At 40.3% G+C, this 27,407-nt stretch overlaps 1 protein-coding gene across 8 annotated transcripts in view; it reads left to right on the forward strand.

Moving 5' to 3' along the window:
- BIRC6 (baculoviral IAP repeat containing 6) overlaps positions 1-16,331 on the forward strand; it is a 218,531-nt gene extending 202,200 nt beyond the window's left edge. For 7 of the 8 annotated variants that reach the window (XM_032881852.1, XM_032881858.1, XM_032881856.1 and 4 more), the window contains 3 exons: positions 5,258-5,446; positions 9,595-9,729; positions 15,188-15,367. In XM_032881852.1, the coding sequence (XP_032737743.1) occupies positions 5,258-5,446; positions 9,595-9,729; positions 15,188-15,367 (504 nt within the window). Of the gene's footprint in view, positions 1-5,257; positions 5,447-9,594; positions 9,730-15,187 lie in introns of all 8 variants that reach the window. The other variant, XM_032881850.1, reaches the window with a different exon arrangement.
- Positions 16,332-27,407: the final 11,076 nt, after the last annotated feature.

Consider the following 27,407-nt stretch of genomic DNA (forward strand, 5'->3'; position numbering starts at 1 on the left):
CATAAAGTAGATTAGACTTAGCTGAGAATTGAATTTTGTGTTGAATTTATATAATTTTTAAAATTATAATCAATTTTCAAAGTTTTTATTTTAAAATTTAATTTGTTTTTAACTTTTATATTGCCTGTATACCCTAACATACACACAAAATTTTGTGAAATAAAGCAACTTATCCTCAGGGATTTAAATTTTACAAGTTTAGAAACTTAAGTACCCATACATAAAAATTTTCTTTCCTATATATTCCTTTTTGGGTTTTTTTGTTGTTGTTGTCTTATACATAGTTCACAGAATGAGAATTAACACATTAGATATATCATTTGTACATTGTTCTTTTCACTTAACATTAGAGCATATCCATTTTTCCAAGTTACATTTTTATAATTTCTAATGAATAATCTTTTGAGTTCATATATTGTAATTGAACTGTTTCTCCATTATTGACTATTTTACTTCTGATTTATAAATAACAGTTACTATATGACATTCTCTTTATTTTTTATTGGCATATAATGTATCATTTGTTTCATGGGTACAGGTCTGTGATTCATCAGTCTTACACAATTCACAGTGCTCACCATAGCATATGGTGACCTCCCTCCACAGTGTCCATCACCCAGCCACACCCACCCTTCACAGCCCCTTCCCCTCCAGCAACCCTCAGTTTCTTTCCTGAGATTAAGAGTCTCCTGTGGTTTGTCTCCCTCTCTGGTTTTGTCCATTTCATTTTTTCTTCTTTTCCCCCATGATCCTCTAACTTTTTTCTCAAATTCCACATATCAACAGACATTCTCTTTATTTTAGATAGTTTCCAGAATCTAGTTTTCAGATCTGTGACAAACTGACTTGGGCAGGAGCAAGAGGAGGCTCTCTTTTCTGTGGCAAAGAGAATGTCTTCTTCCAGATCTTAGAGGGGACACCTTTCAGTCTTTCCCCATTGAGTGTCATGTTACCTGTGAGTTTTTCATAAATTCTCTTCATCATGTTTGAGGACATTCCTCTTTATTCCTGGCATATTGAGTATTTTTATTATGAATGGGTGTTAGATTTTGTCAGGTGCTTTCTCTGCATCTATTGAAATGATTCTATTATTTTTGTTTTTATTTTATTAATACAATATATTATATTAATTTTGGATGTTATACCAACCTTGCATTCCTGGGACAAATCCACTTGGTCTCGATATATAATTCTTTTTTATATATTGCTGGATTCAGTTTGCTAGTATTTAGTTTAGGATTTTGGCATGTGTATTCCTAAGAAATACTGGTCTCTTTGTGAGATTGTTGTATTAATATTATACAAGAAATAAATGCATGCAGGTAGGAAAACATTGCTCTTTGTCCTCTGTTAGTAACTTTCTTCAGGGGCAGACTTTTGAGAGGATCAGATAAAATTTCTTAATTTTTTCTTGGTTAGATTTTGGGACCCAACATTGTTTTACCTTTTTATCTATCACATGTGCACAAAGGGTAGAAGTACTTTTGCCAGATTGAAACTATTCCACAAAAATTTTTTGAAGGTTGTATACAATTAAAAACAATTCAAAATATCTTAAACAGTGGTAAGCTTTATTAGAATTGCTTGGATTCTCTGTAGTGAGATTCTAAAAAGAATAATGGTAATTCCTATAAAAATATCACATAGGTAGTCTTATGCCATAGGTCTCATACCCAGCAGTAACACAGTAATAGTCTTAACTATTAGCACAATTTAAAATCAGAAGTCTTGGGTGCCTGGGTGGCTCAGTGGGTTAAAGCCTCTGCCTTCGGCTCAGGTCATGATCCGGGGTCCTGGGATCGAGTCCTGCATCGGGCTCTCTGCTCAGCAGGGAACCTGCTTCCTCCTCTCTCTCTCTGCCTGCCTCTCTGCCTACGTGTGATCTATGTCAAATAAATAAATAAAAGCTTTTAAAAATAAATAAATAAAAAGCCTTGAAAAAATAAAATCATTAGTCTTATTAATCATTAAGACTTTAACCAGAATTATTACAGTAGCACCAGATTTTAGCATTGCTATAACTAGTTTTTAATGTTGCTATAATGTACTTAAAATACCTATTATAATGCCTTGTAAATAGTTTCTTCCAGTTGGAAGTTGATAAAGATGTCATGTACAGGAGGAATTAAACAGAATTTATGGTTCATGTAATCAACCATTTATAAATGTTAACAAATATATATTACCATTGGGGCACCTGGGTAGCTCAGTCAGATAAACATCTGACATTAGCTCAGGTCATGATCTCAGGGTCCTGGGATCAAGCCCATTATCTCAGGAAGGAGTCTGCTTATACCTCTGCCTGCCCCCACCCCCAGCTTATGCTCTCTCTGCCTCTCTCTCTCCCAAATAAATAAATAAAATCGTTCAATATATATATATATTTTTATGTATATATGAAATCATTTTTCCTTTTCCAGAGATTTTATTTATTTGAGAGAGAGTGTGTGTAAACATGAGTGAGGTTGGGAAAGCAGAGGGAGAGGAAGAAGCGGATTCCCCACTGAGCAGGGAGGCACATGTGGGGAGTTGATTCCAGAACCCTGAGATCATGACCTGAGCCAAAAGTAGACGTTAAATTGAGCCACCCAGGCACCCCGAGACAATTTTTCTTAAAATGGAAAGTTCTGGAAATCATCCACTGTTTACAGTCCTACTCATAGCGGCATCATTTTCCAGAGGCAGGTACTTAAATATTTTTTTTTTTAAGATTTTATTTATTTATTTGACAGAGAGAGATCACAAGTAGGCAGAGAGGCAGGCAGAGAGAGAGGGAAGCAGACTCCCCACAGAGCAGAGAGCCCGATGTAGGGCTCGATCCCAGGACCCTGAGATCATGACCTGAGCCGAAGGCAGAGGCTTTAACCCACTGAGCCACCCAGGCGCCCCTACTTAAATATTTTTTAAGCAAAAGGCTTGTAAAAGGCTAAAAGCATTTTACTAATTAAGAGTTTCCCTTACACCATAGATGTTATTATTTCTTCTAATAGAGTTTCTTGTTGCAAATTAGTATTTTGGATTATATACTCTGTACTTTACTATATTTGAAATATCTGCAATAAAATTTTAGATACAACATGAAAATACAGGAAATCAACAGTTAGTAATTCCTAAGGGATGTGGGGTAAGGGAGGAATATGGTCAATTAGTGGATATTCTAAAGATAAGAATAAGTCACAGAAATGGATAATAGCAGGAATATAGTGACCAAATGAATATATAATATTGTAGGAGACTTGATTGCTGACTAGTTGAGTGGCCTCGTAGAACACCATCCAATCGGGTTAAAATTTTTGTTTTGACACATAGTGAAAGGAAGTTGTTGCGTGGTTCTTGATCTGGTCAGTTCAAAACAAATTAAAATGAAAACTTCTTGTACTTTTGTGGATGCTAATATAAAACTGAAGAGGAGAGAGACTGTAAATTCGGCCTATGAATAAAAGTCTGTAACTCTTGACCTTGTTAAATTATCAAAGAATTGACTAGGAATTAGTGAACCTACATTACAGAATGAAAATGTATTCTGTTTATTATTAATTTAAATATAACCGTATGTATATCATATACTATGCCATGGAATGGATTTTTTTTGTTAATTACCAATTCATTGTCCGCTCATATTCTAGGAAAACACTTCAGCCAGATGTAGCTGTGATAAACATTACATTTTGGTTTGATCCACGTTAGTCTTTTAAGTTTTGTTGATCAAAATGAAACTCATGCTGACTGCTTTTCTGCCCATGTTACATAAATAAAAAGACTATTTTCGGAGTACAAATGATTTTGTTTTGCATTTTACTGTCTTCTGGATGCCTGCTGTCATTTTTACTCTAAGAAAGAATAGCTACTGTGGGTGAATTAAACTTAATTAATGAGCACTACTACTTAACTCCCAACAAAAGTTTATTTAGTTCTCACAGCCATTCTTTAAGTAGTTGTTATCTTCATTTTACAGATGACCAAGAAATAGATTCTGAGGGGGCAAGTTGCTCTGCCTACCCTGGTCTCTCACTTAAATATTTTACATTGTTCTCAGAGCTGGATAATTTTTAATATTGAAAATCAAGTGCTTTTAAAAAAGAGAAATCTTTTCCTTTCAAGGATTTACTAATTTACTGTTTTTTTTCATGCCCAGTTTTATGGTTACATTAATGTGTGCTATGAATAAAATGACTGAACAAGACAGATAATCCAAATCTCCAGAAAGTTTCATAAGAATGTTGTGATCCCTCCATAGCTAAGTTCACTGAAGAAAAATAAAGTAGCATTTGTATACTTCCAGGGTGGTGTATGTTTTATAAAGCAGGGGGACCTGAGTGGAGCAATTGGTTAAGCGTCTGAACCTTGGTTTCAGCTCAGGTCATGATCTGAGGGTTGTGAGATCGAGCTCCACGTCCAGGTCTCCACTCAGCACACAGTACTCTTGAGATTCTCTCCCTCTCCCTTTCCCTTTGCCCCTAACGCTTGTGTGCACGCGCTCTCTCTCTCTCTCTTTCTCTCTCTCTCTCTCTCAAATAAATAAATAAATCTTTTTTAAAAAGGCAAATATAAGATGCCTTTTAAAAGAATTTATTTTCCTTGGAACAAAAATAAAGATTGCATCATGCCTGGTTTCTCTTACAAGTGAGTATTATTAGGAGTGCATGGTTACCATTATGCTCTTTGAGAGTCGGGACACTTCGAGCACAATAATGTTTGAATTGTTGTGGGATGTTTATAAACGAATTTTTTTTTTTAGCAGTTTCAGGAAATACAATCTTTAGTTCTTATTTTTTCAAGGATTCAAGAATGTAAAATACAAAATACTCAAATACTATATGGGTCTGTTGTGTACCTTTTAAAATTTTTTATTTTTTTATTGTACCTTTTTTTTTTTTTTAAGTTTTTTTTTTTTGTATTTACTGTTTTTGCAAGGGAGAGAGAGAGAGCATGCAAGCATGAGTGGGGTCCAGGGGTGGAGCAGGACAGAGGGAGATGCAGGCTCTTTGCTGAGCCAGGAGCCTGAAGCTGGACGCATTCCCAGGACCCCGGGATCATGACCTGAGCCAAAGGCAGGCACTTAACCGGCTAAGCCACTAAGGTGCCCCACTATTATACCTATTTTAATTTTGCTTTTAATAATACAGTATTTCAGTGTCCAATGATTAACATCAATTTTATGGTGATAAAAATATGTGGAAGCACATACTAGAAGATAACAGTTTACTGGTACTAAAAATGTCCCATCATAACTTCTCTTTATTTCTTTGTTCCTCAGGTGTTGGTGTCTGTTCAGTCCCTTATATTAGTAGCTGAGCCTTATTTTAATGAACCAGGATATGAACGGTCTAGAGGCACTCCCAGCGGCACACAGAGTTCTCGAGAATATGATGGAAACATTAGACAAGCAACGGTTAAGTGGGCAATGCTAGAACAAATCAGAAACCCTTCACCATGCTTTAAAGAGGTATGTTCAGTAAAATTAATGAAATACTTTATTAACATTACTGTACCTGCCTTTATATTTGGGCAGTCTGTAGTATACTAAACTTTAGTTTTTAATCATAACAGATGAGTAATAATATAATAGAGGTGATTTTTAAAATCACCTGCTTCCTAAAAGGCATCGGACTCTGTTTTGGGACAATTTTTTAGTTTCTTATTTTTAATAGTTACCATTCTACTCATGAACTGTATTATTACAGTAGTCCTCATAAAAAATATTTTTTATTGGAGATCAAGGTACTTTCTAAAGTTGTCTTTTACATAGAAGGTTTGCGCTCATACTAATATCCATGTGTGAATACTGAAGAGAAGACATTTTCTTTCCTTTAGGAAAAAGTTGGACTTTCTGAAACCTGTCTTGATATTCACAAATGCATTTATTTTACCACATCTTGAAAAGTGACTATTCTTGGGGTTAGTTGTCTCTCCATAATCTTTCTAAAGTATGATTGTATCCTTTTATTTGTTTTTAAAGATTTTCTTTGTCAAAGAGGGAGAGAGAAAGAGAGAGCACCCCCTCAGGCAGGCAGAGCGGCAGGCAGAGGGAGAAGCAGGCTCCCCGCTGAGCAAGGAGCCTGATGTGGGACTCAGTCCTAGGACCCTGGGATTATGACCTGAGCTGAAGGCAGATGCTTCATGGGCTGGGCCACCCAGGTGTCCCAAGCTTGGGTTACTTACATTAAGTAATCAATTTTGTACCCATATCGAATGTCAGCTGTTACTAGCCACTGCCCTAAGGTACTCAGAACTTAAGGATAAAGGAAGCTCAGTTCCTGCCTTTGAAAAACATATATTCCTCCTCTTGTATCATGAATTTTTTCTGTGCGTGTAAGACTCAAACAGTGAGTCCAGATATATAAACTACTAGACAGGTCCACTTAATTTTACAAAAGTCATCTTAACACTAAAACTGAACTCTTGATTCTTCCTTTGTTCACTCCCTTAGTAAAAGCACCATCATCTCAGCCCCAAACCTTTACCACCTGTGACTTGATTCTTTTTCTGATAGAACACATTCAGTCTAATGACAAATCCTGTTGGGCTCCACCCTTCAAAACATAATGAAAATTTGGTGGTTAAAACTACATCTTTGCCATGACCAGCCCATTTCAAGCCACCATTACCTCTTGTTGGTATGTGAAGTGGTTTCCTCACCAGTCCTGCTGCTTCCACTCTTGTCCCTCTCCAGGGATTCTCTACACGTAATCTCATCATCTCACTCCTTTGATTCCCAGTATATGACGAAGAAAACCCAGAGTCCTTCCCCCCGCCTACAAAAGCCCTACAGAGTCTGTCCCCTTTCTTCCTATTCTTCAGCGTATCTAGGAATTTAAAGGCTTTTGCTCCCAGTGTGAGGATGTGCAGCACCTGGAATTCGGATGCACTTCTGATGGGGATACACATCAGTATAGCCGCTTCGGAAAACTCTTCAGCGGGATCTGATCAGCTGAATGTACGCTGAATGACTAGCAGTTCCACCACTTGGTCTGTGCTTCATAGAAATTGGGTGTAGAGAATGTTCATAACATTCTTCATAACTGTCAGAAACTGGAAACCGTTCACTTGTCCATCAACAGACAGAATGGACAAATTATGGAATATTCATAAAGTGGAATACAACAACATAAATGAACGAACTGTGCACGTTAATGTGAACAAATACCACACACTCTAGAGCACAAGAAGGCAGGCAGAAACGAGTACAGCTCATGACTCCTTTTATAAAAAGCTCAGAAATGAGTAAAACTAACATGCTTAAAGAAGTCAGGATAGGGGCGCCTGGGTGACTCAGTCAGTTAAGCTTCCAGCTCTTGGTTTCAACTCAGGTCATGAGATCGAACCCCGCGTGAGACTGAGCCCTGTGTCTGGTCCGCCCTCCGCAGGGAATCTGCTTGTGATTCTCTCTCTCCTTCTCCCTGCGCCCCTCCCCATCATGTGCGTGCACTCATGCACTCTCTCTAACTCAAATAAATGAATCTTGTTCTAAAAAAAGAAGTCAGGACAGTGTATACCTGTGTATGATGGTTATTAACGGTGAGAGGTAGCACAAAGGGGACTTCTGGCATGTTTGGTGATGTTCTGTTTCTCGTCTGAGTAGAGATTACATTGGTGTGCACTTGGCGAAAATGCATTCAGTTGTACGTGTGATTTGTGTACTTGTATATGTTAAACTTCACTTTTAAAATGTATTGAAATAATGTAAGGATTTATACTCAGTTTATGTATAAGTTGTTGGTTCACACATAAAAATTATTTTCTGCAAGAAAAATAAACTATTAACACAAGGAACTCAGAGTGGGGAGGATGACTTTTTACAAAAAGCAAGTAAGTATAATTTGAAACAGTCTTTCTCATCCTTTAGAACCTAGCTCACATTAAAGGGGGCACCCCTGTCCATAAATGCTTTCCTGATTTTCCCAATTAGATGTGATTCTTTGAATTCCCTGGGGGTTTTTTGTCTTGTTTTTGCTTTTGCTTTTTGTTTTTTATTTCATTTCATTTCACTTTGCTTCCAGTATAGTTAGCACACCATTTTACTAGTTTCACGGTTCCTCATGTCAGGCTGTGTCTGTCTTTTGTGTCCCTGTAGGCATCAAATGCAGTAATTGTAAAATGTAATAGGATCTTATTGGAGTTTTACATCCATTCCCACGTTTTCCTAATAATACTTTCTAGGTATTATTGCCTTTTCTGTAGGGAGGATAAGCCCATTGAAATAGTGACTCACCCAAAATACAGAATACTGTTTTGTTTTGTTTTGTTTTGTTTTGAAGATTTTATTTATTTAGGGATACCTGGATGGCTCATTTGGTTGGGCATCTGCCTTTGGCTCAGGTCATGATCCCAGGGTGCTGGGATTGAATCCCGCATTGGGCTCCTTGCTTAGTGGGGAGCCTGCTTTTCCCTCTGCCTGCCACTCCCTCTCTCCCTCCCTCTCTTTGTCTCTCTGACAGATAAATGGATAAAATCTTTAAAAAAAAAAAAGATTTTATTGAAAGTGAGAGAGAGAGCACTAGCAGGAGAAAGGGTAGAGGAAAAGGGAGAAGCAGACTCCCACTGAGCAGGGAGCCCATGTGGGGCTCGATCCCAGCACCCTGGGATCATGACCTGAGCCGAAGGCAGATGCTTAACCCACTGGGCCACCCATGCGCCCCCAAAATAGTATTTTTTTAATTGATACAATGTTTCCAAATTGATCTAAATTTCTAAGTTAAATTTGTTAGAAGTAGACTCCTACTGCTTATACAGGAAGAAATTCTAATTTTTCAAAGACAATTATTATTAAAATTATTAGATTTTAAAATTTTAAAATTAAATTTTTAAAAATTCCGTATGCCAACCACAATTATTGTAAGGATTAACTTTGGGGCACCTGGGTGGCTGGCTCAGTTAGTAAAGCGTCCAGCTCTTGGTTTCAGACTCGGTTGTGAGATGGAGCCCCTACCTGGGGCTTAGCACTGGGCGTGGAGCCTGCTTCAGATTCTCCCTGTTCCTCTCCCTCTGCCCCTCCCTTCAGGAATGCCCGCGTATATGGCGTGCTCGCTGGCTCTCTCAAATAAATAAACAAGCAAGCAAGGAAAGTTAACTTGATAAGCTATAATCTTAACCAGAAATTAACCAGAAGATAAAATTAAGAAAGTAATAATAATGCCTATTTTTAGGGCTCTCTTCTGATTTCTGTATCAGTATCTTTGACATTTGGAATGTCTTTAGTTATTTGTAGAGTTCTCTTTTAAAGGTAGAAAATTGGACAGTGTTTCTGTTGTCAGTGCTCTCCTAATTATTTTCTTCTGGTTATCTATTTACAGTGCTCACCTTGTGAACGTATTGCAATATACATGTCTTTATTCTCTCTCACAGGATTAACTATATGAATGTCTGGTTGCTATTGGACATTATTTCTGCTGTAGGGCTGGGCATTCCAACACATGCCATCAGAAGTCATTAGCCGGATTCTTCCCTGTTAATGTAACATTCACTAATTGAGTTTTGTGGAGACAAAAACACTGCAGTTGTCTTTTAATTTTCATTTCTTTGTAATGCCACTTGTTTTGTCTTTTAAATTCTGACCTGAACACCTTTTGTTCCCTTGGTTGTTTTATTCTTAAGGTTATACACAAACACTTTTACTTGAAAAGAGTTGAGATCATGGCCCAGTGTGAGGAGTGGATCGCGGACATCCAGCAGTACAGCAGTGACAAGCGGGTAGGCAGAACTATGTCTCACCATGCCGCAGCTCTCAAGGTGAGTAAGCCTTCCGAACGGGGCCCTGTTGGCGACAGAGCTATAGTCACCAGATGGTAAGGCAATCTGAGAGATTCCAAAAAACAACACTTATTTTAAGGTCAGAGGCCTAAATTGCTACAAAAGTCTATAGAAAAGGTTCATTAATTTTGACAGTGAGTTGACACTTCCTAAAAAGGATGCTGACAGCGTGTGCTCTGTGAATTACTTTTTTTTTATTGTTTTCCCTTTTCTGTTTTGCAGTTTATTTTTCATTCTGCTCAAGGTCCCTGCTCCCAGTTCTCCATACCCATGACCCTGGCTCCCCCTCTCTGCTCCCTCATCTCTCCCCTCCAGGCCTTTACTCTCATTTTCACCTGCTCTTGCTAGCTCACTGCCGTTCAGTTGCAGCTTAAATTTAGCTTTATGGAAACCTGCCCTGACTTAGATTACTTCAGTTTAAGCTTCTATAACACCCTGTGTGTATTAAAACACGCTCATTCTGGGTTCCTGCCTGGCTCAGTGGGAAGAGCATGTGACTCTTCATTTCAGGGTCGTGAATTCAAGCCTCACACTGGGGATAGAGTTTACTTCAAAAAAAAAAAAAAGTTAAAAACTTTATTTTTTAATAGTTAAAAAAAAACCAAACCTCTCATTGCACTGGTCTAAATGTTTGTCTTTTGGGGGCACCAGGGTGGCTTAGTCGGTTAAGCATTTGCCTTCGGCTCTGGTGGTGATCCCACAGTTCTGGGATGGAGCCCCTCGTCGGCCTCCCTGCTTGGTAGGGAGCCTGCTTCTCCCTCTCCCTCTACCCTCCACTCATGTTCTCTCTCCCTTTTGCTCTCTATCTCAAATAAACAAAATCGTAAAAAAAAAAAAAAAAAGTTTGTCTTTTCTATCACAGTTTTCATTTGTAGACCACCGTAGTTCCTCTTCTCACACTCTTTAACTCTTTAAGTGAATTTTTTTCTTCACCTTTCTAAGGGTTTATATACCTGAAGTCTTACGTTTTGGCCCTCAGAGCCATTTTATTCTCCTTTTCTCTCAGTTGTATCTATACCCTTAACTTTGGCGATTTACTCTTTCTCTCTCTCTCTCTTTTTTTTTTTTTTAAAGATTTTATTTATTTGACAGAGAGATATCACAAGTAAGCAGAGGGGCCGGAAGCAGGCTCCCTGCTAAGTAGAGAGCACGATGTGGGGCTCGATGTGGGGCTCGATCCGAGGACCTTGAGATCATGACCTGAGCCGAAGGCAAACACTTAACTCACTGAGCTACCCAGGCAACCCCTCCTCTATTTTTTAAGTGTAGTTGACCTAAAATTTTATTTTCACTTCAGGTGTACAACATAGTGATACCATATTTATATGCCTTACAAGTGATCATGATAAGTCTACCTCTTTGCTTTAAAGGCCATTTACTTTTTTTTTTTTTTTTTAAAGATTTTATTTTTTTAAGCAGTCTGCATACACAACATGGGGCTTGAATTCCTGATATCAGTAATTACATACTTTATCAACTGAGCCAGCCAGATGCCCCAGGGCCATTTTTTCTTTAAAAGCAACTTTTTCAACTACTGCCTGGTTTTTGATTTCTCAAAATTACCTTTTTTTTCCCCCCTAAAGATTTTATTTATTTATTTGACAGAGAGAGAAGAAGCACAAGTAGGCAGAGCAGCAGGCAGAGGGAGAGGGAGAAGCAGGCTCTCCGCTGAGTAGGGAGCCCCATGCAGGGCTCGATCCCAGGATCCTGGGATCATGACCTGAGCCAAAGGCAGACACTTAACTAATTGAGCCAGCCAGGCTCCCCTTTCTCAAAATTATCTAATGGCATTTTTACTTTGGATGCTCTGTCATTACTTAAAGTGAAGGTGTAAAAGTAAAACTTCTCTTTCCTCCAATCAAGTTTTCCTTTCTTTTTTTTTTAATTGAGGTAGTTGACATAATGTGTACAACATGCCGACTTTATACATTTTACATATTGTAATGAGATTACCATTATAGCCATAGCATCTTTATCACATTGCATGATAATCAGTTTCTTTTTGTGGTCCAAACAGTTAACATCTAAACTGGTACCAAATTTGGTTATAATACAATATTGTTGTCTGTAATCACTGCTTGGCACATTAGGTCTCCAGGACCTATTTGTTGACTGGTTTCAAGTTTGTATCCTTAAACAACATCTCTTCCTATTTTTCCACCCCTTTACCCCTGCTAGCCAGCATTTTACTCTCATTTTTGAGTTGGTCTATTTAAATTTTGTTAATTTTAATTCCAGTGTAGTTAACATACAGTGTTATATTAGTTTCAGTAGTTTAATAGTTTTTCAGTAGTTTCAGGTGTACAATACAGTGATTCAACAGTTCCGTTTGTTACTCAGTGCTCATCGTGATAAGTGTGCTCTTATCCCCTTCCCTTTTTTCACCCATCCCCACATCCACCTCCCCTCTGGTTACTGTTTATTCTCTGTAGTTAAGAGTCTCTTTTTGCTTTGTCTCTCTTTTTTTTTTTTTTCCATTGTTTGTTTTGTTTCTTAAATTACACATATCAGTGAACTCATATGGTATTTGTCTTTCTCTGGCTTATTTTGCTTAGCATTGTACTCTCTAGCTCTATCCCTTGTTGTGAATGGGAAGATTTCATTCTTTCTTGTGCCTGAATAATATATATATGTCACATCTTCTTTATCTACTCATCTATTGGTGGACACTTCCCTGCCTCCGTAATTTGGCTCTTAGAAAATAATGCTGCAGTAAATATAGGGATGCATACATCCATTTGAATTCAGTCATTTCATATTGGAGGCGTAAATACCCAGTGTGGGGTGATTATTGGATTATAGGGTAGTTCTGTTTTTAATTTCTTGAGGAACCTTCATACTGTTTTCCACAGTGGCAGCAACAGTTTGCATCCCCACAGTGTGTGAGGGTTCCTTTTTCTCTACATCCTCACCATAACACTTGTTATCTCTTTTTTTATTTTAGGCTTTCTGACAGATGTGAGGTGATACCTCATTGTGGTTTTGATTTAAATTTCCCTAATGTTGAGTGATGATGAACATCTTTTCATGTGTTTGTTGGCCATCTTTCTCTGGAGAAATGTCTGTTCATGTCCTCTGCCCATTTTTTAATTGGATTATTTGTTTGGTGCTAGGTTATATATGCTCTTTATATATTTTGGATACTAATCCTTTATTGGATATGTCATTTGCAAATGTCTTCTCCCATTCGATAGGCTATCTTTTAGTTGTGTTGGTTGCTTCCTTTGCTGTGTGAAGGCTATTTGTTTGTTTGTTTGTTTGTTTGTTTTAGAGAGGGAGAGAATAAATCCTAAGCAGGCTCCATGCCCAGCACAGACTGCAACACAGGGCTTGATCTCACAACCTTGAGGTCATGACCTGAACCAAAATCAAGAGTCAGACGTTGGGGCACCTGGGTGGCTCAGTGGGTTAAGCCTCTGCCTTCAGCTCAGGTCATGATCTCAGGGTCCTGGGATTGAGCCCTGCATCGGGCTCTCTGCTTGATGGGGAGCCTGCTTTCCCCTCTCTCTCTCTGCCTACCTCTCTGCCTACTTGTGATCTCTGTCAAATAAATAAATAAAATCTTTTAAAAAAAGAAAAAGTACTCAGTTAAAAAAAAAAAAAGAGTCAGACGTTTAATTGATTGAGCCACCCAGTTGCCCCATATTTTTCATTTTAAATCACTTTCTCTGTCTTAAAATCTTCAGATATTATTCATCTCCTCCTTCATTTAGTATACTTGGTCAATACTAGGTCTTATCAGTGCTGCCTTCAGGGGAATGCTGCCTCCCCCCTCCTCAATTTTTCTGTTCAGTTCCCACAGCTTAGTCTCTTTGACCACCTTCCTTGGACTTAGTTCTCCACTTCTAGGGCCTTCTGTAGTCCCTAACCAAGTTGATCTTCCTAAAACATATGTTTAGATCTCTAACTTTTAAACAAAATCTTAGGGACGAAAGTCTACCCTTCTTTGGCTTTGTTGTGTCAGTGGTGTCTTGCTCATATCTCAGATTCTTTCACTCTGTTATTTCTGTGTTGCTCTGGCCTGGAAATTTCTATCCCTGAATCAGCTTCAGCCCAGATTTGTATCATTTCAGCTATATCTTTGCTGCTGAATGCTGCTTGAGAAAAGTATGCAGCTACTTAGCTTAATAATTCTACAGTACAGTCATAGGATCCCACCTTAGCTGAGCTCTTACAATCATCAAAATTTTCTTTCTTCTTCCCGGGTTAAGGTTTTATCCTTTGTCCACAGTGGAAGGTAAATTGGGGCTGGAGAAATTAAGAGTTACCACTGTGTTAATATATTTTGAAACCTTACAAATGGCTACAAGTGTGTAGTTGTTATTTTGTCTTAGACCTCTAACCCAGATTTAGGCTCTGTGAGTCAGAGATTTTGTATCTTCCTTTTTCCACTCATTGCTTTTATATTGTCAGTGTCTCATACATAGAAAGTGTTCTGTAAATCTTGGTTAATTAATTTTCAAAGTTGGATATTGACAACAACAAATTTTCAAAGCCCTGATGCAATACTTAAGGTCATTTCTCTCCCAGTAGAAAATTATAAACCAAAACTTTATATAATCTCTCGGATTCTTCTTTTTCACTTGCTTAAATTAGAAAAAACTTAGGGGGCACCCAGGTGGCTCAGTTGGTTAAGCGTCCGACTCTTGATCTCAGGGTCATGAGTTTGAGCCGGGCATTGGGCTCCACACTGGGCATGGAGCCTACTTACACAAAAAAATTGGATGATAAAATTGTTCCTAAGGTTTTTTCTGAGCATTAAGTGAGACTGAGAGTGAAACATTTTGCGAATGTTCTACACAACACCTGGTACCTGATCAAGACTTGTTTGCATTCATTAAAATAATCGTGGGTTTATTTTAATTTATGGACTTTCTGTCAAAAAATACTTAGCCAGAGACAGGATGTATTGTAAGTGAAGAGCTTACTCTCTTTAATTTAAAAGAGTATCTACCCTACGTGAGTTCTTACAAATCATCAGTAATGCTGGAGGTGTGGGTAGGGTCGTGCACATGCTACTTAGGGCTTTTCGGCAGCATCGGCTTTTTTACCCATTTTGTTCACCGCTTCTTACAGTAGCTAACATAAGGAGGGTGTTCAATCAATATTTGTAGGCCTGGGGCGCCTGGGTGGCTCAGTCATTAAGCCTCTGCCTTCGGCTCGGGTCATGATCCCAGGGTCTGCGGTCGAGCCCCGCATCGGGCTCCCTGCTCGGGGGGCGGGGGGTGCTGCTTCTCCCTCTTGCACTCCCCCTATTTATGTTCCTCCGTCACTACCTCTCTGTCAAATCAATAAACCTTTTTTTAAAAAATGAGTAAAAAGAGATACTTGTAGGCCTAACACTTTGGGGTTTGTTTTAAACTCAGTTCCTCCCTCATACGATGTTATGTTAGAATCAGGGTTTGTAATTCTTTTCTCGCTCGTCTCCCCCGCGTAGCGTCACACTGCTCAGCTCCGGGAGGAGCTGCTCAAGCTTCCCTGTCCCGAAGGCTTGGACCCCGACGCGGACGATGCCTCGGACATGTGCGGCGCCGCCGCAGGTGCTGAGGAGACGCTGATGCACGATCAGGTCAGACCCAGCAGCAGTAAAGAACTCCCCAGTGACTTCAAATTATGAGCTGCATTGACATGGACTTCATAGACACAAAGGCTTTGAAGCACAAGCCAAATATGTCGATATTTGTATGTAAGAAACTAATTATGTAATAGTTATTGAAACTGAAACTATACTGCGCCCTTAAGGAGATCCAGTTTAATTCAAGGTGATCTTTTATTTACCTGTACAAGAGTGTAAACTTTTTTGTGCTTTTATTTTTCAATTGTGAGAACCACTGATTGGTATGTTCAACAAATTTGTGTATACAAAGAAATGGATAAATCACTGATCTATAAGGGAAACTACCTTAGGAAAGAATGTTTACTGAATGTTTATTTTATTTTTTTTTTTACTGTAGAGTGAGGGGTTGTTAACAAAGAATATATATTGGTCATTCTTACAACTACTATTTAAAGTCAGCAACTTTTCACTGAATTTGATAGGTTTTATGTTTGGCCACATCTTCATGCTCATCTTTGATTTCTGAAGACCTCCTACATACACTTAAATAAAAGTTAAATGGACATACTCCCTCTTTTTTGATTTACTGGTACATTTTTTAAATGATAAATATGCCATAAAATGCATTATAGCTGGAGACTTGCACTTGTATGGATGAATTTATTACATTCAACTTATTTAATTTTATGCCTTCTAATTCTAAGATGCAGAAAAAATAAATGAACATGATTTTATTCTATGCCAACATTTGGGCCTGTGAATGTATCCGTTATTTGAATTTAAGTATATGAGAAGGAATGGTCAATTTGAAAAGTCACTCTAAACTGATTTTTTCCTAAAGGGCTCCTTTTTTCCTGGACTCTGGTTTTACTACTAAAGTCACGTGTATGTATGAAAACATTGAGGCTCTGTAGAGCAGAGAGGAGACCTCTCTGGTGCTGTTACAGTACATTCTGTACCTGCCATACAGGCTCATTTTCATGCAAATTCTTCTTAGAGCCAAATAAATAAAGAATTAGGTGTATTAGTATGTCTTGTTTCTAAAACAGTTTGCCATGGTGTGAAATGCTGTTTCTACAAAAATTTGGACACTTTCAAGACCTAAGCATGGGGAAGGAAAGGATATTTTTCTAACGCCAATTATCACAAAAAGCTCAGGTGATTTTTGACAGTGTTTATATAAAACGAACTGGTTTTGGGAACCTTGAATCTGGAGCTGACCAGAAGGAGAAGCTGGGTTGTGAACAGTGAGCTGCTCTCTGAAGAAAAAGGGGAACTAGGGAGCATGGCAGTGTCTGATGTTCAAGGTACATTCAAGGTTAATGGGACTATAAAAGGGGGGAAATGAAAAGTTCTAACACATACTGTTAGGTGCGGAGGGTGGTAAGCTCCATACACCCAAGACTGACAAAACAGTCCATTTTTGAGAAAGAAGAGTCAATTATATGTCATACACACACATAGTTGCTAAAATCTAGCTACAAAATGATCAGCAATAAGAATAAAAGGACAGTTATCAGTCCTCTAGGCTTTTCCTTTTTTGTCTGTCAGGGTCCTGTCAGGGATGGAAGATAGAAGCTACTGACTATATCAAGTGTATGGCTTGCCTCCAACTTGGGATTCCCACCCCTCAAGTCCTATTTATTTATTTATTTGACATATAATGTATTATTTACTTCAGGGGTACAGGTCTGTGAATCATCAGTCTTACACATTTCACAGGTCTCACCATAGCCAATACCCTCCCCGGTGTCCATCACCCAGCCACCCATCCCTCCCCACCAACCCCCAAGCAACCCTCAGGGATTTTATTTTTAATGACTGAAGTAAATTTGGGTCATTTTCTCTAATTCACACCACTAGTCTTCAGAAAGCTTTATGAGGAAAGTAACAATACTAGTACCATAAGGTCCAATTCATGTTTTTAAAAAACCAAGACCTAGAGGCACCTGGGTGGCTTAGTTGGGTAAATGTCTGCCTTCGGCTCAGGTCATGATCCCAGGGTCCTGGGACTAAGCCCCACGTCGGGCTCTCTGCTCAGCAGGGAGCCTGCATCTCTCTCTCCCTCTGCCTGCCGCTCCCCTGCTTATGCTCTTGCTCTGTCAAATAAAATCTTAAAAAAAAAAAACAAAAAACTAAAAGTCTAGATTTGAGACATTACTTTAACATGGTTCCCTCTAGGATGCTGACTTGAGTACTCATTGTGGTAGTAGGTACGGGTTCCAGCACTTGAGGGTTGGATGACAGACATGGAAATATGATGTAGGTACAGTTGAGAAGTTCTCTGCTAGAGTTTACAGGGTACTGTTGGGAACACTGGGGAGGAACACTTAGCTCAGGCAAAATGCTAATGGGCATTGAGGTAATGCGGTCAAGAAAGACCCTCGAGGAAGGTATTCTGAGTCTTGAAGGATGCAGAAGAGTTAGCCAGGCAGAGGCAACTTGGTGACTCAGTTGCTTGTGTCTGACTCTTGATGTCTGTTTAGGTCATTATTTCAGGGTCCTCAGATCAAGGCCTGTGTGGGTCTCTGCATTCAGCCCAGAGTCTGCTTGAGATCTCCCTCTGCCCCTCCCCCCACAATGTAAATAAATCTTAAAAAAAAAGAAAGAATTTAGCCAGGCAGAAAGAAGTTACTACAGACACAAGAGAGCAAGGGCGAAACTCAATAGCACATTGGATTGTAAGAGTACGATAGTCGATAGTCAAATGAAATGCAGGCTGTAATGTTAGATAGGAGGGCTTGGATCATGGAAGGCTGTCCTGTTAAGAAGCTTTAACATCCTGTGGGTGATGATTAGTGGAGCAACCTGGTCATACTCTGTTTCAGGAAGATTCTACCGACGATGGGGAAGGCAAGGAGATGAGTTAAGAGCCCACTAGCACCCGGGTGGTAGGTCATCAACTAGGACAAGGTAGAGAAGAAGAGTTGGGAAATACGTATTTTTTGGTATAAGAACAACCAGCATGTTTACTGGCTGAGGGACCTAGGGCAGGAGATGGGGGTGTGGCAGGGAGATGAGGAGGGTAAGCATGAAGGCCTTGGAAAAGGCAGTAAAGACAATTGGTCTAGTGGTAAAACTACCAACTATGAAGTCTTCCAGTACAAATATAAACTGCTTAGATACCACTGTAGCATTAAGGCTAATATTGTCAAAGCCCGACAGATGTAGAAAGTACTATACAAGTTTTTGATGTCCTATAGTTTGGTTTATGCAGGGTGAGATGGGTGAGGGTGAGATGTTCTAGTTAGTGTGTCTTAAGCTGGTGGAGAGTAAGGTTCTTGGTCATGCCTCCTTTCCATTAGAGAAGCACACTTCATACAATACAATAAAAAGTTTGCATTTTGTCACACTGCTTCCTCTCACTTTCCGAACTTAGACCATTGCCGACTGGGAGCCATCTGGAGCATGACCTGAGCAGCCCTATGCTCAGCAGCTCAAGTGAGGCTGGGCCCCCGGCCAGGCAGTTCTCACTGGCCATTTATTCCTTAAACTAAAGCTGATGATCTGAGTAGACAAATGTCTACAGTAGCATTTTTTTTTTTAATCAAGCAATGTGCACACCTAAAGTTAGTACTCTGGCATGACCTTGTGTAGGTGCTGGAATAATATTTTGCTGAAACATAAGCCTTGAGCCTTGGGAGGTGTGAGACTGGTTAGAAAGGCTCCAAGATGGAAACAGGCCTGCCCACTGGGTCAGCTGAGACATGGGTACAAAGCCGGTTGCAGCCCTTGAGGGAGCAGGCAGTCGGGGTACCAGAGGACTGGCGCTTCGAGCCTGGCCCAAGTTGCTCCACGAATTCCTCCAGTCGGGCAAGGTTGTCAGGGCGTGGCAGGGCTTTAGGTTCATCTGGTTTCATAATACTGTGAAGTTTAAAAAAAAACAACAACAACATTTTTTTAAAGATTTACTTTAGAGACAGAGCATGAGCTGGGGGGAGGGACAGAGAGAGAAGGAGAGAGAATCTCAAGGAGACTCCCCGCTGAGCATAGAGCCTGATCCAGGGCTCGATCTCATGATCCTGAGATGATGACCTGCGCTGAAGTCAAGAATTGGATGCTTGACTGGCTGAGCCACGCAGGCATCTTTATCTTTGTAAAGATAAAACTTAATAATCACTTTTCCTTACATATTTTAACTGCAATTTTTTTGCTGTTGATTTTTCCTTGGGTGTAATCTTTTGATCACCTCTTCATAGATCACAATCCTTATATTGTCTAACTATTAAATAGGAAAACAATTCATTATTCCAGCATGGTTGATTAATTTTGTTTTTTATTATTCATGGTAGGGATGCAGAACCCTAACCCTAACCTCACCACGGACATACACCCTGTTTATAGTATTCCAACAGGTTGGTGTCCCACCAACCCATAAATTCTATGTTTCATTATTCCTATTAAAAACAAAAACAAAAACAAAACCAGGGCGCCTGAGTAGCTCAGTTAGGCACGTGCCCTCGGCTCAGGTCATGATCCCAGAGTCCTGGGATTGAGCCCCACATTGGGCTCTCTGCTCAGTGGGAAGTTTACTTCTCTCTGTCTCTCCCCCTCCTCCTGCTTGTGCTGTCTCTCATGCTCTCTCTCTCAAATAAAAAAAGGGGCACCTGGGTGGCTCAGTCGGTTAAGCCTCTGCCTTCAGCTCAGGTCATGATCTCAGGGTCCTGGGATTGAGCGCCACACCAGGCTCCCTGCTCATCAGGGAGTCTGCTGCTCCTTCTGCCCCTCCCCCTGCTCATGTTCTTTCTCTCTCTCAAGTAAATAAAATTTAAAAAAAAAAAAAAAGGAAAAGAAAAATGGGGCACCTGGGTGGCTCGGTTGGGCCACCACTGACTCTTAGCTGCAGCTCAGGTCGTAATCAGGGTTACGAGATTGAGCCCTACATGGGGCTCTGCACTAAGCATGGAGCCTGGGTAAGATTCTCTCTCCCTTTGCCCCTCTCACTCATGCTCTCTCACTCTTTCTCTCTCTAAAATAAATAATTTTTTTAAGAAAAGACCAGGTGGTTTTGTAATTCCTTCCTTCCTTCCCTTCATCTTTCCTTTCTTCCTTTTATTTATTTATTTATTTATTTATTTATTTATTGGTTAATTAAGATATTTTAATCCTTTGGCTTATTTGAATTTTCTCTCTTATACTGGTTTAATTTTTAAATACTTTTTTATAAATGGTCTCCTTTCTTGTCAGTTTAAAAAAAAATGATTTGAGGCAGAAAAGGCTCAAAGTGTTGTATTTCTATGGACACAGTGATGAACAAATTGACCAGCCCTCCGTTCACGGTGGCCCAAGTCTGGGTGGAAGACGAGCTCTAAGCACGGAATTCGAGGTGATCAATGCCTAAAGAACTGCGGGCTCGGAACACCTGGGTGGCCCAGTGGGTTAAGCATCTGCCTTCAGCACGGGTCATGATATCGGGGTCCTGGGATCGAGCCCCACATCGGTCTCACGCTCAGCGGGGAGCCTGCTTCCCCCTCTCTCTCTGCCTGCCTCTCTGCCTACTTGTGATCTCTGTCTGTCAAAGAAAGAAAGAAAGAAAGAAAGAACCGTGGGGTCCCTGAAGGGGGGCCACATTTCCTCCCTGTGGGAAACGTGGTCCAGCATCCCACCAGTCAGACTCCTTTTCAGACCGGTTGGTATGTCAGGGACATTGCTGAAATCACTGGTTGTATTCTTTTTAAACTTTTATCCAGGAGTCCCTCCAGAAGAGATTGGGCACCAGACTCTGCTGGTCTCTTGAGAAAAGGTCACTGTCTGACCAGGAAGAACCCAAGTTTCCTTTTGTGTCCGGCGGCCACGCAATTGGAGTGAGCCCAGCGCGCTTCTCAGGGACCAGAGCCTCCATCGGCTTATCGGCAGGATCCGACCGAGCTTCTCCACCACAGGTCACGATCTCATTGCCCTTTCTCAGCCCTCCTCCATCCGCCAGGTGGTCACTGAGAGAGGCGCTGACAAGTACTGTGCTGAGGGGCACCTGGGTGTCTCAGTGGGTTAAGCCTCTGCTTTCCACTCAGGTCATGATCCCACGATCCTGGGATCAAGTCCCACATCTGGCTCTCTGCTCAGAGGGGAGCCTGCTTCCTCCTCTCTCTCTGCCTGCCTCTCTGCCTACTTGTGATCTGTCAAATAAATAAATAAAACCTTTTAAAAAATGGGGTTGGCTAGGTAGTAAATATTTTAGTCATTGCAAACCCCCTATGGTTGTCATTGTAACTGCTTGCTGTTGTAGCACGAGAGCAGAGACAATAAGTAAAATGAGTGTGGCTGGGTTCCAGTAAATCTTTATTTACAAAAACAGGCATCAGGCTAGCCTTGACCCACAGAACAGTTTGTCAACCCTTGTACCGAAAGAACAAAAACAGAATTGAACTTCCACATAGTAAAGGAAAAAATGGAGTAATTAATTAAAAATACTTTGTTATCCAACTAAAAGGCAAGAAATGAGAGAAAAAGAAATATAAAACAGGATGAAATAGAAAGTGCCTCGTAAAAGGGTAATATTGATCCTAATGTTTTAGTAACTGCATTAAACAGAATGGGATGTGTAATGGAACTGGAAACGGAGGGCGTGCTGTTTGGGGTGGGACAGTCTGTGCTGTGTGAGTGGAGGTCTTGGCTCTTGGATTCCCCACGAAAGATTTCTGTGAGGATCCGTGCTCTAATAAAGACAGTTGGGGTTGGGGTGGGGGGATGGGCATTAAGGAGGACACATGATATAATGAGCACTGGGTGTTATATGTGACTGATGAATCACTAAACTCTACCCTGAAACTAATAATACAGTATATGTTAACTAACTTGAATTTAAATAAGGAGAGAAGAAAGTAGCAAGCACAAAGCAGTTTATTGAAGACGGTACACTCTCAAGGTGGGAGAAGGGGGAAAGCTCAGAGAAGGCAACTGCCCTGAGGCTATAGGAGTCTTTTCTCTGTGTGTGTGTGTGTTGGGTGGGGGGTGGAGGGGGTCTTGCGTCATACATTGGTCTGCCTCTAATGGAGGCTGCGTCCAGTCCTTTGAGAGAGTCCTCCCACAGGTTGAGAGAGATTAGGTTTTTGTTTGTTTGTTTTTTAAGATTTTTATTTATTTATTTGACAGAGAGAGAGAGCACAAGTAGGCAGAGAGGCAGGCAGAGAGATGGGGGGAAGCAGGCTCCCTGCTGAGCAGAGAGATGTGGGGCTCCATCCCAGGACCCTGGGATCATGACCTGAGCTGAAGGCAGAGGCTTTAACCCACTGAGCCACCCAGGCGCCCCAGGAGGTTAGTTTTTGATCCTACACAGTTTGTCCCTGAACCATCAGGGCAGGTTTCCCCCATAGGGAGTGGGGGGCTAAAACCCCATCACAAATATATTGTAATGAGTCTAGGGGTTACCCTGGGGCAGAGGTGGAAGAGGAGAGTGGCTTGTTCTGCACCTGTGGCTCTTGGTCTGTCAGCCCAGGGGACTTGGAAGCCACAAGTCAGGATGTCGTGTCCCCGGGCTTCTATGTATAACCTACTTATCACCATCCCTGCCTCCAGCCCCTGTCCAGCCAATTGCCTACTCTTATCAGTGCTCCAATTAAAACCTATTTGTTTTAGACGTGTCTCTTGCCAATAGCATATATTTAGATTTTTTTAATTTATCCAATATTAAAAAGGTATAGAAAGGTTGAAAGAATGGGAAAAGATACACTATACAAGTACCAATCAAAAGAAAATCGCTATAGCAATACTAGTTTCAGACAAAAGACCTAAAGGCCAAAAGTATTGTTAGAGATAAAGACGGTCTTCATAGTGATACAAGACTTGATTCACCAGGAATAAATGATGATTTTAAATAAAACTTACAAATACATAAAGCAAATATTCTCGCTATTCAAAGGAGAAATAAGCAAATCGACAATCATGATGAGAAATTTTACATACTTGTCTTAGTAATTGGTGGACAAAAAGCAGACAAAAGTTTAGGAATAGTATAGATTTGAACATGGAGATGAACAGAATTGACCAAATGGTCATAGAGACATCCCCCCAACCCCAGGCAGAAGAGGAAACTCTGAAGAGACTTATATTTTTTTAAGGTTTATTTCTTTGAGAGAGGGGAGAGAGAGAGAGAGCGTGCACGCACACACACGCAGGTGCAGGGGGAGGGGCAGAAGCAAAGGGAGAGAGAGACTCCCAAGCAGACTCCCCACCCAGGACCCTGAGATCCTGACCTGAGCGCAAATCGGAGTCCAGCGCTTAACTGACTGATCCACCCAGGTGCCCCCTGAAGAGACTATTTTCTACACCTGCAGAATTTTTAAGCACACAGAGAATTTTTTTTAACTGACCATAAATGGGGAAAAAAGTCTTAGAACACTTTAGAGGAGTGAAATTAAAGTATATATTCTGGCCACAGTCCAACTTTGTTAGATAACTGAAAAATCCCCATATGTCTAGAAACTTAAAATGAATTACTGAATAATGCATGGATCAAAGAAATCATCATAGAAATTAGAAAATAGTTGGAACAGAAGGATAAAAATTCTATGTGTCCTAACTTACAGAACGAAACTAAAGTAGTATTTAGGAGAAAATTTATACTCTCAAATGCCTATATTAGGGAAAAAGGATTAAAAGTGAATGATCTCGGCATTAATCTCAAGAAGTTAGAAAAAAAAATCCAGCCAAATAAATCCAAAGAAAGTAGAATTGTCAATTATATCTCAATAAAACTGGGGCAAAAAAGAAAGTAGAAGTAAGGAAATAATAAAGACAAAGGGAGAAATGATTGAAGTTGAAAGCAAACATACAGAAAGTTGGCTCTTTGAAAGTATTAACTAAAATCGACAAAACATGGGGCGCCTGGGTGGTTCAGTTGATTAAACAGATGCCTCAGGCTCAGGTCCTGATCCTGGGGTCCAGGGGTGGAGCCCCACAGCCGCTCTCTGCTCAGCAGGGAGTCTGCTTCTTTCTCTCCCTAAGCCCCTCCCTCCCCCCTCGTACTCACTCTTTCTCTCAAATAAATACAATCTTTAAAAAAATAAAATAAAATCAACAAATCTCTAGCAAGATCAAAGATAAGAGAAAAAGAAGACTCAAATAACCAATATCATAAAAACAAGAAGACAGTACTGCGTTTGAAAAATTTTATGTTAATATATTTGAAAATGTAGATTAAACAGAAAAAATTACTAGGAAATATAACTCACCAAAGAAGATTCAAAATAATTTATGAACTCTTGGGATACCTGGGTGGCTCAGCTGGTTAAGCTGCTGTCTTCCGCTCAGGTCATGATCTCAGGGTCCTGGGAACGAATCCCACAGGGGCCTCCTTGCTCAGTGGGGAGCCTGCTTCTCCTTCTGCCTGCAGCTCGCCCTGCTTGGGATCACTCTCTCTCTGATTTAAAAATAAATAATAAAGTATTTTAAAATATTTATAAATTCTCCATAGCACTATAACCTTCAAATAAATGAAATCTTTGGTCAAAAATCTTCACTCAGGGGTGCCTGGGTGGCTCAGTGGGTTAAGGCCTCTGCCTTCAGCTGGGGTCATGGTCCCGGGGTCCTGGGATCGAGCCCTGCATTGGGCTCTCTGCTCGGCAGGGAGCCTGCTTCTCCCTCTCTCTGTCTGCCTCTCTGCCTACTTGTGATTTCCGTCAAGTAAATAAATCTTTAAAAAAAAACCTTCACTCAAAACTCCAAGCTTGTATGGCTTTGTTGACAAATTATACCAAATGTTGAAGAATCAGATAGTTTCAATCTTTTATTTTTTAAAGATTTTATTTATTTGACAGACAGAGATCACAAGGGGACAGAGAGGCAGGCAGAGAGAAAGGGGGAGGGAGGCTCCCTGCCAAGCAGAGGGCCCGATGTGGGGCTCCATCCCAGGACCTGAGATCATGACCTGAGCTGAAGGCAGAGGCTTTAACCCACTGAGTCACCCAGGCACCCCTCAAATAGTTTCAATCTTATGCAAACTTTTTTCAGGCATTAAAAAAAAAAGAGGAAATATTCCCCAACTCAGGAGTCTAGCCTGACCTTGATACCAAAAGCCTGACAAACACAGAACAAGAGAGAAAAATCACAGGATGGCCTCATTCATGAAAGTAGGGAACAAAAATCCTAAACAAAATATTAGCAGCTGGAATGCAGCATTATGTTTAAAAACAAAATGCCCAATTAACTCATGAAAATGTGTTCACAAGTTAGTAATTATTAGTAACCGGAGAGATTTAAGTTCAGCAATGGAATAGTGTTACCACATACACCAGATTGGCTAAACGGAAACAGCCTGGCGGTACCACGCGTCGGCAGGAAAATGGAGCAGGAAGAACTGCCGTTCACCACTGGGGGAGATACTGACACGGCCACTCCGGAGAAGACAGTTTGGCACTGTCTCCTAAAGCTTAAGTTACACATACTCTAGAACCCAGCCATTCCACTCCTTGGTTGATACTGTAGAGCAGGGGTCCTTAAAATGTGGTCCTTGGTCCAACAGCACCAGCAACAGCTGGAAACAGAAATGCCAAATTCCTGAGCTTTACTCCAAACTCAATCCATCAGCAACTCTAGGGGTAGGGCCCAGCAGTCTGTGTTTTTACAAACTGTCCAGGTGATTCTGATGTATGTTAAAGCTTAAGAGCCATGGCCATAGAGAAACAAGAATATACATCCACGAAGATACAAGGACATGGATGTTTTTAACAGCATTGTTTATAACAGCCAAACATGGAAAACAAATGTCCATCGATATCGTAATAGATAAATGAGTTATGCAATGACTGATGAATCACAGAACACTACCTCTGAAACTAATGATGTACTATATGTTGGCTAATTGAGTTTAAATTGAAAAAGAAAAAAGTGAGTTATGCAATGGTTATAGCATGCAATGAAGTACTAAAAATGAATCCCCGAGGTAGAGAGTAGTGTGGATAACTCACATAATGGTGAGTGAATATTCGAGACACAAAGAATACATTTCTTTAAAAGATTTTATTTATTTATTTGACAGAGATCGCAAGCATGCAGAGAGGCAGGGAGAGAGGGAGGAAGCAGGCTCCCCACGGAGCAGGGAGCCCGATGTGGGGCTCGATCCCAGGACCCTGGGATCATGACCTGAGCTGAAGGCAGAGGCTTAATCCACTGAGCCACCCACGTACCCCCAAAGAATACATTTTAAACACATAGGGAAAAAAGTGGGGCGCCTGGGTGGCTCAGTTGCTTAAGCGTCTGACTTTGGCTCAGGTCACCATCCTGGGGTTCTGGGATTAAGCCCTGTGGCTGGCTCTCTGCTCAGTGGGAAGCCTGCTTCTTCCCCTCCTTTTGCCCCTCCCCCTGCTTAGAGACTCCTCTCTCTCTCTCACTCTCTCAAATAAATAAATAAAACCCTTTTTTAAACGTGTTTGTCAAATTGTACACACGTGTTCTTAGAACCAAAAGTATACCTCCACCCCTAACCTTAGAACTCCAGGCTGGCATATACTAGTAACCTGCCACGGAAGGTGTGCTCAGCCTATCAAGTATCATTCTTTATAATCTCTATAGTGACTGCAAAGTCTTTCATAATATGGACATATCACGTGTTTTTTAACCACTTCCTTGATGATGGGCTTACTGAGAATATTACTTTGGCTGCCCCAGTGGGTTGAAAATTCTGTAAGGTGAGATACCAAAATTGTCTTTTTCAAAGATAGTGCCTGCTATTCAATAGTTATTTAATTGAATTTATCTTCCAAATTAACATTCCTACAAGAAAAAAATACACCCTGGCCAGTTTTATTCATCTTTAGTATAGCGTAAGTTGATTCTTTGTAAATTTTGTTTACAGTGAGTTAACCATAGAGAATCCAGTTAACTCTGGGTGTAATGACATAATAAATCTAGAAAATGAGACTATGGATTTTGGAGTTGAGTGATCTTCTAAGAACATTTAATTTCCCTAAGTGACATCTCATCTCTGTTTCAATGCTCTAGCAACTAAGAAATGTGTCAAACTTTGGAGTTAGGAAACCATATATAATCACATTTCCTGAGAGTATCTGTACTTAAGATAGCCTAGCTTTCCTAAATGTACTTGCCTCAGTATTCTAATTCATGATGGGGAACATAGGACAGCAGACCTGGACCTCTAGGGAGT

Source organism: Lontra canadensis, unplaced genomic scaffold, assembly GCF_010015895.1.
Source record: "Lontra canadensis isolate GAN:19392208 unplaced genomic scaffold, GSC_riverotter_1.0 scaffold78, whole genome shotgun sequence".
Taxonomy (NCBI): domain Eukaryota; kingdom Metazoa; phylum Chordata; class Mammalia; order Carnivora; family Mustelidae; genus Lontra; species Lontra canadensis.